Genomic DNA, 11,317 nt, shown 5'->3' on the forward strand with positions numbered 1-11,317 from the left:
AATTAACGTGCGGGAAAACTCCAACAGAACTGACGGAAGTAAACAAAGAGGAGGAAAATCCGGCAGACAACACGACGCTTTTTACTGTGGAGAAATGACTTTGTGGGCTGATTGTATCCCTGGTCATAGTTCATTATATTAGTTTGTCTACACCACTTTAGGCAAACATTAACATTTGAGAATGAAGCGAGAAAGCGTCTTGAAAATAATGTTTTATGCAATGCACGCAGCGAGTCACTTCAGGAGGAGGCGACGCGTGCATTAATGTTGCTAAACATTGACATAATGCACAGCGCGGCTGACTACGGCAGCTGGTTTAGTCCAAAAATGCGCAGTTATTTGGCAGTTGGGTCTGTTCGAGGTCGGATCACGTTCTCACCACAAACGAACCGCTCCAGAGTTCGTTTGAAAGCGTACCGAGACCACCTCTCCTAGGAGGTCTCGGTACGCTTGTTTGGTCCGCTTTTGGTGCGCACCCGAGTGCGATTGCTGCATTCTCACCGGCCCAAACCAACCGCACCAATTCGGAAAACGAACTCTAGTGCGATTCAACCGAACTAAACAAGGCAGGCTTGAAAGCACCCTTAGATCTATCCGACGTCCGTTGGTGACGCCCCTGTGGAAATGAATTGTCTATGGAGCTTTGCCAGACCCTAACTCAGTTACAACTGAGAGTGGTCTGGGTTTTCCCAGGCTACTGGTGATGAGCCTAGCTCTTTAAAAAAAAAAAAAAAATCCATGCAAAAAGTTAATATCAGATAATTTTAGAATACAGTAAAGGATGTACCAAATATTCTTCGGTCTGTCATATGGCCACAAATAAATGCAAAAAGCTTTTTTGTATAATATGTATAAGTTGACAATGTATCTTATAAGGTAACACGATGTGACCTTGCTCTCACTTGAAATGTGTCCCACATTAAGTCCTTGAATTTGGGGGTATTGGATCTGGAAAGTCCTTGAAAGGTTCTTGAATTTGAAGTTAACCGAGGAGTGGGAACCCAGCAAGAGAGACTTGTGCTGATTAATGACAACGTATTCCCGTTAATTTAGTTGAATTGTATGATATTATTGATGCAGTGATTTACTATTAGGTTGTGATAAATGTAATCTTTAGTTTTGTTAGTTGTAGTGCATATAAGAGCTGGGTCATATAATATTCACTGCTTGAGGTGATTTTCTCTGATTTACAATCTGTTGAGCTTTCATTGGTGAGATTAAATTATTTGGGATGTTTGTCTGTGACCTCATGTTGGCAGGAGATCGCTTGTGTCCCAGTCGAAATAAAGAGCCAGAGAGAACACGTTTTTTGTTTGTTTTTTGATAAATGTTTGTTTTCCAACAACAAAAATGTATCCAAAGCATTGTGTGTCACCATGAAGACAAGACATAGACATAGACAAGAACAGGGTTTAAGGCTCTTTCTAATGACTCCACTCCAGGCTTCACATTCCCAGCTTCTCGTCTGCCCTAAACGATCACGGAGAGACAGAACAGGGATTATCTGACTTCCAAAACACCTGCTCCTGACTCCAGATGCAGAAGTGAAACAACATGTATTAGAAAACTGAAGTGGAAATCGCAAGCACTTCATTTCTATTACTGAGAAGCATTTGAAAGTTCTCTATTTGCTTTTCAGTAAATCAGTGTTTCTGTTCATGCTCTAAAATTAGTCCCATAAGCATGATGAAGTGAAGGTCCAATCATATTCCTCATTTCTTCTCGTATGTTATTCCAGGCACTCCCACAACCACATCTCTGACTCTGAGCGTGTACTTAAAGCAGCTGTGCTTCTGGCATCTCTATGACACGAGGCCAGCGTCTGTCTCACCATGTTTGCTCTGGGTCTGCTCACCTGTGTTGTGCTGAGAGCATTCAGTGCTCAGGCAGAAGTGGTCAATACCTTTTATTTGTGAAGAGAGTTTTTCTACAAAGCCACAAAACCAGACGGAATTGATCAGAATGCCGAGAAAATCTGTCAGTTGTATGGTCGAGGAGAATCCATGAGCTATTATTACGCTACGCTGTACTCCACCGAACACAGGATTCCTCTCTACAGCGCCTACGTGTTTGATCGTGAATGCATAAACGACACTGGAAGGAAAGACATCTGGCACGTCGAGCCACAGGTGACTATGTGCTTCTGTTCTATAACAAAATACTTTTATTAGCAGTTTAAGCTCCATAAGAAGCAGTTCTGTTAATCTATTAGTCATCATTCTGTTTTCCCATTGCAAATACAGTAATTGTACAGCAAACATTATACATGTCCACTAAAAGAGACAAAATAGACAGAAAGAACAGAACTTTTTCCACAAGAGAAGTTTGAAAACAAAATAAAGTATTTTACAAGTGGTCAACAAGCTAACCATCTAACATATAATTTATTCTGTAGATTTCAAGATACCGAAATAGAAATATGGTCCTTGAGAAAGACTTGACAAACCTTGGACTAGATATAGACGTTATTAAAAGCAGACAAGCCATGAGCAGTGACTACACAGGCATCGGATATGACCGTGGACACCTGAACCCCAGCAGCTTCAGCTGCGGTGATGGCCGTACGGCAACATTCACACTGACCAATGCCGCACCGATGGACCCGCGTTTCAACCGTGTCCACTGGAGAAAGTGCGAGGGAACTTTGAAGAGGTTGTTACTAAACCTGCTTAACAGAGATGGTAATTCAGCAACAGCATACATTGTCACAGGTACGGTACCACAGGAGAAAATATCTGAAGAAACCTATGAAGATGAAGAAACCTATGATTATGAAGAAACCTATGAAGACTATGAAGAAGTCTATGAAAGGGTGACGGTGCCCTCTCACATCTGGACGGCTGTCTGTTATAAACACCACACTGATGACAGAAAGTCGTTCTCCTTCGGCTATATGGGGGAAAACCAGCGAGAAGAGCCTGGCATTAACCTGATGAGTGTCTCAGCCCTGAATAATCAGCTCAGCAGTCTCTACAGTGAGCTCTCAGGAACTCTACAGAAAGTTTCAATTTTTGTGGATGGTTGTTTTGGTTACAATAATAAATTAAACATGGTTATGGAGGAGTTCAAAGGGAAACTCCAAATGAGCACAGCTGTGTTAATGAATCTTCCAGGGAAACAGGGAGTCTACATGAGCACAGGTGTGCAGAACACGTATAGTGCCGTGAAATGGGCCTTCGGCAGTGACAGACGATCATCTGAAAAGAAAGTCAAGGTGAAAGAGATGACAGTAAAATTAGCCGTTGACAGCATGAACACTTACTATACTATGGCAGAGGATCTGAAGGTTTTTGCTGGAAGTGCTTGTCTCATAACTCATGTCAAACCACTAGTAAGGAAAATTGTGCATGATGAGCTCAGAAAGAGGGATTTATCCAAGGGGTCGGATGCTGTGGAATGCCTGTTGGTCCCGGGGAAGCAGTGGACTGCAGCTGATGGATCGCAGTGCTCAAGCGTCTCAGAGTCTCGTGACAGCTGTCGGTGCCACACAGGAGATAAAACCAAGCCCTGCTGCTCCTCTGCCTGCCTGTACCGGCACGATCTCAAGAGCTACTGGTGTAACTCAGGCCAGACGCTGATAGAGTGCTCACCACGGTACTCACTCGTCACGGTTACAGGAGAGAGATGCAAGGATGATCACCCCTGCGCCACATACGGCTACGACTACTACTGGTGTTACACCGTCTCTGGCAGCTGGGATTACTGCAGTCCTCCGCTGTGGAGCAGTAAAGCTAAGAACGGGAAGTACTGCGGCAGCAACCATGCCTGTGCCAAATATGGTTCAGGAAAGCCGTGGTGCTACACGGATGATAAAGGCAATAATGACAAGTGCTGTACTTCTGATGACTGCCACTCTGCTGTGAACGGCAAAACCTGCAGGTCTGATCACATGTGTGGATACCATGGCGAAAGTTATCTGTGGTGCTACACGGATGATAAAGACAACTATGATTACTGTTGCACAGATTGTGCATAGATGGTTTACAATGTGTAGAATACTGTAAGAAATACAGTAGCATCTTATTACCGGGACATTATCTATTAATTTACGGACATTTCTGTTAACTATAAAACACAATGCAATGCAGTGTAAAATTCAAAGCACAGGTAAAACACCTGTAAAAAAATGAATACGGAAAATGTTGTTAAATTAATACAGTATATTGTGCCTTATGATTATGACTAAAGCAGGACTTTGCAAAGTTGATTGTGATTGTACTTGGAGCTCTTACTAACCTATAAGCTTTCTAACAAAAACAATAAAGACCCTTATCTGTGCTTCTAAAATTAACAGCTGCTTAAAATGTAGTTTTCCCCCCCCATTTGTATGCAAAAACAAAAATCTCAATAAAAATATGTATGAATCTATTATATATTTGCCAATTCTTTACACAAAGGAGTACACTTTGTTTTCAGTAAACCAATCTCTGATATTTGAGTGTAGACTCTCTTAAACACAAGCGTACAGAACAGTGATGTGATTTTCATGAAAGTAACTCAAACGGTGTCCATGCTCACAGATATAAACACCAGATCTCTCCATCTTCATCCACTCACACTCCTCAACTGATGCCTGTTAGAGTGTTGCCAAGCTGTCTGAACATCTCTTGCTATGAACTTTAAACGTCTCCCTGTTGGCCTACGCAACAAGAGATGAACCCTAAATTTGTAAAACATCTTCCATACTCAACTTCTGGTACTCAACAGAAAGTTTTAAACTAGAGCCTACATTTTATATATCAGAAAACTGCTTCTCCATTGTTGTATTTGCTTTGTTGCAACAAAATATCAAAACTTTTATGAAAATGAGCAAACAACAGGATAAATCATTCAAAATGTGTAAACAATTGGAAAACTTGCAATTGGGAAAAAGAAAAGTCAATACAAGTTGATGCATCTGTATATGAAAGGCAGGTTGGCAGCAAAAGAGCTTTTAAGCAGCGCTTCAGTTAGGCCAATAATTACACATCAGTTATTGAGGACTTAGGCTGCAAAGCACAATTCCGCTTCACTGCAATTAAACAAAAAATGATACAATTAAAATCTGAAACTGATAAGAATGAGAGTGATGATGTTGCTTCATGACCATGAGAGACTCGTAGCGTAGCACATATGCTCTCCATTCCATGGGAGCTGTTTAGCCAAATACTAACAAATGAAATCTATCACCTCTTGTAAAACAGCAAAAAATGCTATTGTCACAATATCTTATTTCAGATTTTTCACCCCTTATGTAAAATGACATGAATATCCTTTGAAAATCTAAAACAATGTGTGCCATCAACTCAAAAACTTTTCCTATTCAAATATATTCAAATGAGAATGCAATCTGTGAAATTTTAGCTAAAAAACTAAAAAATTGTGCGGGTATTATCCACTCAGCACATGCTTTCAATTCACTGGATGTTAACAACAACATAGTCCCTCATTGACTTTAAAAGGGCACCTATTAAGCAAAATTACCTTTTGTTTGAACATATGTGTGTTGGCAGTGTGTGTACGCAACCACCCTATAATGATAAAAATCATCCAGTGCTTTTTTTATTTTTTAAATCATAAGCAGTGTCTCAAAACAAGCCGTTTTCAGATTCTGGGCAATGTGACGTACTTTTCCACAAGCCCTTCCCACGACTGTTGACTGACACTGCTGTATTGGCATAGACCCGCCCTGAGTGAGCTGAACACAGGCCCCTCCCACGACTGTTGACTGACACTGCTGTATTAGCATAGACCCGCCCTGAGTGAGCTGAACACAGGCCCCTCCCACGACTGTTGACTGACACTGCTGTATTACCATTGACCCGCCCTGAGTGAGCTGAACACAGGCCCCTCCCACGACTTTTGACTGACCCTGCTGTATTAGCATAGACCCGCCCTGAGTGAGCTGAACATAGGCCCCTCCCACGACTGTTGACTGACCCTGCTGTATTAGCGTAGACCCGCCCTGAGTGAGCTGAACATAGGCCCCTCCCACGACTGTTGACTGACCCTGCTGTATTAGCGTAGACCCGCCCTGAGTGAGCTGAACACTGGCCCCTCCCACGACTGTTGACTGACCCTGCTGTATTAGCGTAGACCCGCCCTGAGTGAGCTGAACATAGGCCCCTCCCATGACTGTTGACTGACCCTGCTGTATTAGCATAGACCCGCCCTGAGTGAGCTGAACATTGGCCCCTCCCACGACTGTTGACTGACTCTGCAGTATTAGCATAGACCCGCCCTGAGTGAGCTGAACACAGACCCCTCCCACGACTGTTGACTGACACTGCTGTATTAGCATAGACCCGCCCTGAGTGAGCTGAACATAGGCCCCTCCCACGACTGTTGACTGACCCTGCTGTATTAGCGTAGACCCGCCCTGAGTGAGCTGAACATAGGCCCCTCCCACGACTGTTGACTGACCCTGCTGTATTAGCGTAGACCCGCCCTGAGTGAGCTGAACACTGGCCCCTCCCACGACTGTTGACTGACCCTGCTGTATTAGCGTAGACCCGCCCTGAGTGAGCTGAACATAGGCCCCTCCCATGACTGTTGACTGACCCTGCTGTATTAGCATAGACCCGCCCTGAGTGAGCTGAACATTGGCCCCTCCCACGACTGTTGACTGACTCTGCAGTATTAGCGTAGACCCGCCCTGAGTGAGCTGAACACAGACCCCTCCCACGACTGTTGACTGACACTGCTGTATTAGCGTAGACCCGCCCTGAGTGAGCTGAACATAGGCCCCTCCCACGACTGTTGACTGACTCTGCAGTATTAGCATAGACCCGCCCTGAGTGAGCTGAACACAGACCCCTCCCACGACTGTTGACTGACACTGCTGTATTAGCGTAGACCCGCCCTGAGTGAGCTGAACATAGGCCCCTCCCACGACTGTTGACTGACCCTGCTGTATTAGCATAGACCCGCCCTGAGTGAGCTGAACACTGGCCCCTCCCACGACTGTTGACTGACTCTGCAGTATTAGCATAGACCCGCCCTGAGTGAGCTGAACACAGGCCCCTCCCACGACTGTTGACTGACCCTGCTGTATTAGCATAGACCCGCCCTGAGTGAGCTGAACACAGGCACCTCCCACGACTTTTGACTGACACTGCTGTATTAGCATAGACCCGCCCTGAGTGAGCTGAACACAGACCCCTCCCACGACTTTTGACTGACACTGCTGTATTAGCGTAGACCCGCCCTGAGTGAGCTGAACATAGGCCCCTCCCACGACTGTTGACTGACCCTGCTGTATTAGCATAGACCCGCCCTGAGTGAGCTGAACACTGGCCCCTCCCACGACTGTTGACTGACTCTGCAGTATTAGCATAGACCCGCCCTGAGTGAGCTGAACACTGGCCCCTCCCACGACTGTTGACTGACTCTGCAGTATTAGCGTGGACCCGCCCTGAGTGAGCTGAACACAGGCCCCTCCCACGACTGTTGACTGACCCTGCTGTATTAGCATAGACCCGCCCTGAGTGAGCTGAACACAGGCCCCTCCCACGACTTTTGACTGACACTGCTGTATTAGCGTAGACCCGCCCTGAGTGAGCTGAACATAGGCCCCTCCCACGACTGTTGACTGACTCTGCTGTATTAGCATAGACCCGCCCTGAGTGAGCTGAACATAGGCCCCTCCCACGACTTTTGACTGACTCTGCAGTATTAGCATAGACCCGCCCTGAGTGAGCTGTACACAGGCCCCTCCCACGACTTTTGACTGACTCTGCTGTATTAGCATAGACCCGCCCTGAGTGAGCTGAACACAGGCCCCTCCCACGACTTTTGACTGACTCTGCTGTATTAGCATAGACCCGCCCTGAGTGAGCTGAACACAGGCCCCTCCCACGACTGTTGACTGACCCTGCTGTATTAGCATAGACCCGCCCTGAGTGAGCTGAACATAGGCCCCTCCCACGACTGTTGACTGACTCTGCAGTATTAGCATAGACCCGCCCTGAGTGAGCTGAACACGGGCCCCTCCCACGACTGTTGACTGACCCTGCTGTATTAGCATAGACCCGCCCTGAGTGAGCTGAACACGGGCCCCTCCCACGACTGTTGACTGACCCTGCTGTATTAGCATAGACCCGCCCTGAGTGAGCTGAACACAGGCCCCTCCCACGACTGTTGACTGACTCTGCAGTATTAGCGTAGACCCGCCCTGAGTGAGCTGAACACAGGCCCCTCCCACGACTGTTGACTGACTCTGCAGTATTAGCATAGACCCGCCCTGAGTGAGCTGAACACAGGCCCCTCCTACGAGTGTTGACTGACCCTGCTGTATTAGCATAGACCCGCCCTGAGTGAGCTGAACACGGGCCCCTCCCACGACTGTTGACTGACCCTGCTGTATTAGCATAGACCCGCCCTGAGTGAGCTGAACACAGGCCCCTCCCACGACTTTTGACTGACACTGCTGTATTAGCATAGACCTGCCCTGAGTGAGCTGAACACAGGCCCCTCCTACGAGTGTTGACTGACTCTGCTGTATTAGCATAGACCCGCCCTGAGTGAGCTGAACACGGGCCCCTCCCACGACTGTTGACTGACCCTGCTGTATTAGCATAGACCCGCCCTGAGTGAGCTGAACACAGGCCCCTCCCACGACTTTTGACTGACTCTGCTGTATTAGCATAGACCCGCCCTGAGTGAGCTGAACACAGGCCCCTCCCACGACTTTTGACTGACACTGCTGTATTAGCATAGACCTGCCCTGAGTGAGCTGAACACAGGCCCCTCCCACGACTGTTGACTGACACTGCTGTATTAGCATAGACCCGCCCTGAGTGAGCTGAACACAGACCCCTCCCACGACTTTTGACTGACACTGCTGTATTAGCATAGACCTGCCCTGAGTGAGCTGAACACAGGCCCCTCCCACGACTGTTGACTGACTCTGCAGTATTAGCGTAGACCCGCCCTGAGTGAGCTGAACACAGGCCCCTCCCACGACTGTTGACTGACTCTGCAGTATTAGCATAGACCCGCCCTGAGTGAGCTGAACACAGGCCCCTCCTACGAGTGTTGACTGACCCTGCTGTATTAGCATAGACCCGCCCTGAGTGAGCTGAACACGGGCCCCTCCCACGACTGTTGACTGACCCTGCTGTATTAGCATAGACCCGCCCTGAGTGAGCTGAACACAGGCCCCTCCCACGACTTTTGACTGACACTGCTGTATTAGCATAGACCTGCCCTGAGTGAGCTGAACACAGGCCCCTCCCACGACTGTTGACTGACACTGCTGTATTAGCATAGACCCGCCCTGAGTGAGCTGAACACAGGCCCCTCCCACGACTGTTGACTGACACTGCAGTTTGAGCATAGACCCGCCCTGAGTGAGCTGAACACAGGCCCCTCCCACGACTGTTGACTGACACTGCTGTATTAGCATAGACCCGCCCTGAGTGAGCTGAACACAGGCCCATCCCACGACTGTTGACTGATTCTGCAGTATTAGCATAGACCCGCCCTGAGTGAGCTGAACACAGGCCCCTCCCACGACTGTTGACTGACACTGCTGTATTAGCATAGACCCGCCCTGAGTGAGCTGAACACAGGCCCCTCCCACGACTGTTGACTGACACTGCAGTTTGAGCATAGACCCGCCCTGAGTGAGCTGAACACAGGCCCCTCCCACGACTGTTGACTGACACTGCTGTATTAGCATAGACCCGCCCTGAGTGAGCTGAACACAGGCCCATCCCACGACTGTTGACTGATTCTCATACTGGAACATGGTAAGTCATGGTAAATCATGATAAATCATCCTAGAAAAAGGTAAATCATGGTAATGAGAGGAAGGATTTGCACTCTGTACAGAAGCAATCGTCACGGTCAATCTGCCGGACGCATGCAGAGAACCAGTGCAGAAGCCACCTTTCCAGTAAATACGACTTGTGATTGGACTGTACGTCAGCAGACAGCAAAGCATTGGCCAAGAGCAGAAAGGCCCTCCCTCCAGGCTTTTTTTTTAAGTTGCGAGGTTGCGAAGCTTCATTTGCGCTCAGTCTGAGTTTCAGAGTTTCAGAGCAGAGCTGCGTGACATCGCTGCCAACAATCACGCGAGTCGCAAGCTCGCAACTGTGTGCGCGTATCTCCGCAAAGTGGGTGTTGTAAACTCAGCTCTGAAAAAATAGTCTGCAGTGCAAATTTAATGTAATGTAATAAGTTTCGCCCTTTCGAACCTCAGTTTTCAGAGTTTCAAAACTTTTTTTCACCTATTCGCACACCAGTTTTCAGATCACAAGTTTCAAGGTTTCAAATCTGGAAAACAAACTATACAGTGGGAGAACACTGACAAATTTGAAACTCTGAAAAAAAATGTTTTGCAGTTCTGAAGAAGGAAATCTCAAAAACAACATAATGTTTGCAGAGATATTCTTATTTTTTTACATTTTGCAAGCTTGCAAATCTTATTTTTCGATCTTGCAAAACTTTTTTTTTAAAAGATTTTGAGTTTTCGAACACTTAGTTTCAACCTTTCAGAACTTTATTTTCAGTTTTGAATCATGGCAGGATATTAATCCCATACGCAGAGTCAGCTGGCGTTGGTGTTGACGTCACCGACGAGCACGCACTTTCAGCCAATCACCGAGGGATCAGCAGGAAGACGCGATTTAGCGCGATAACTTGTAGCTGTATATTCAAGTGATCGCTAATGCCAAAGTGACATGCAGTAAATTGCATCTACAGTAAAAATGTAGATAGTGAGCAAGTCTATAAACGTACACATGTGGGGGTTGATGACTTGATGGTGAATAACTGCAGGAGAGCACAGTTGAATTACTTGAATTGAAACTGAATATGGGACGACTCAGAGTAATTTCCATGGTCATGTCATGTGCACACTAGCCTAACCAGACATCTGCCATTTTTACACCATCCAGACTGCATGCACTCTTGTCCCTGCCAGCGGCTGACAAAGGTTTGAATCAACGATGAATCAGTTTTGACTGCTAAATTCTGCGTTATGTTCTGCAATGTGTTCTTCCGAGGGCTAAAGTCATTGTTCATTTCTTGATTGCCGTTTTGACAGTGTCCACCTCGACATTTAAAGTCATATTTGCTAATTCTCCTTGATTATTGCCCTGGTTTGATGCGTTTTCCTTGGACATTTATTTATTTTTAATTTTTAATTTACCATCGTTATTTTGTTTTAAGGAGATACGAATTGTGCTTATCAACCTTGAATGACATGGCCATACAATTATATCACATTATTTTGGTAGTAAAATTTTGGGCGGTTTTTTCTTGGAGTGGGCGGGTTTTGGTGAGCTGGTAATCACCGTCCCAATCTGGCAACACTGAGTCCGCATTGAAAAGT

The 11,317-nt window shown here is 46.5% G+C and overlaps 1 protein-coding gene across 1 annotated transcript; it reads left to right on the top strand.

Moving 5' to 3' along the window:
- Positions 1–1,760: 1,760 nt before the first annotated feature.
- Positions 1,761–4,370, top strand: LOC306984962 (uncharacterized protein). The gene is made up of 2 exons (XM_079586775.1): positions 1,761–2,129; positions 2,396–4,370. Exons 1-2 carry the CDS (start codon positions 2,004–2,006, stop codon positions 3,974–3,976), a joined length of 1,707 nt encoding a protein of 568 aa, XP_079442901.1. The 5' UTR covers positions 1,761–2,003; the 3' UTR covers positions 3,977–4,370.
- Positions 4,371–11,317: the final 6,947 nt, after the last annotated feature.

Source organism: Phoxinus phoxinus (genome assembly GCF_949152265.1).
Source record: "Phoxinus phoxinus genome assembly, chromosome: 17".
NCBI classification, from domain to species: Eukaryota; Metazoa; Chordata; class Actinopteri; order Cypriniformes; family Leuciscidae; genus Phoxinus; species Phoxinus phoxinus.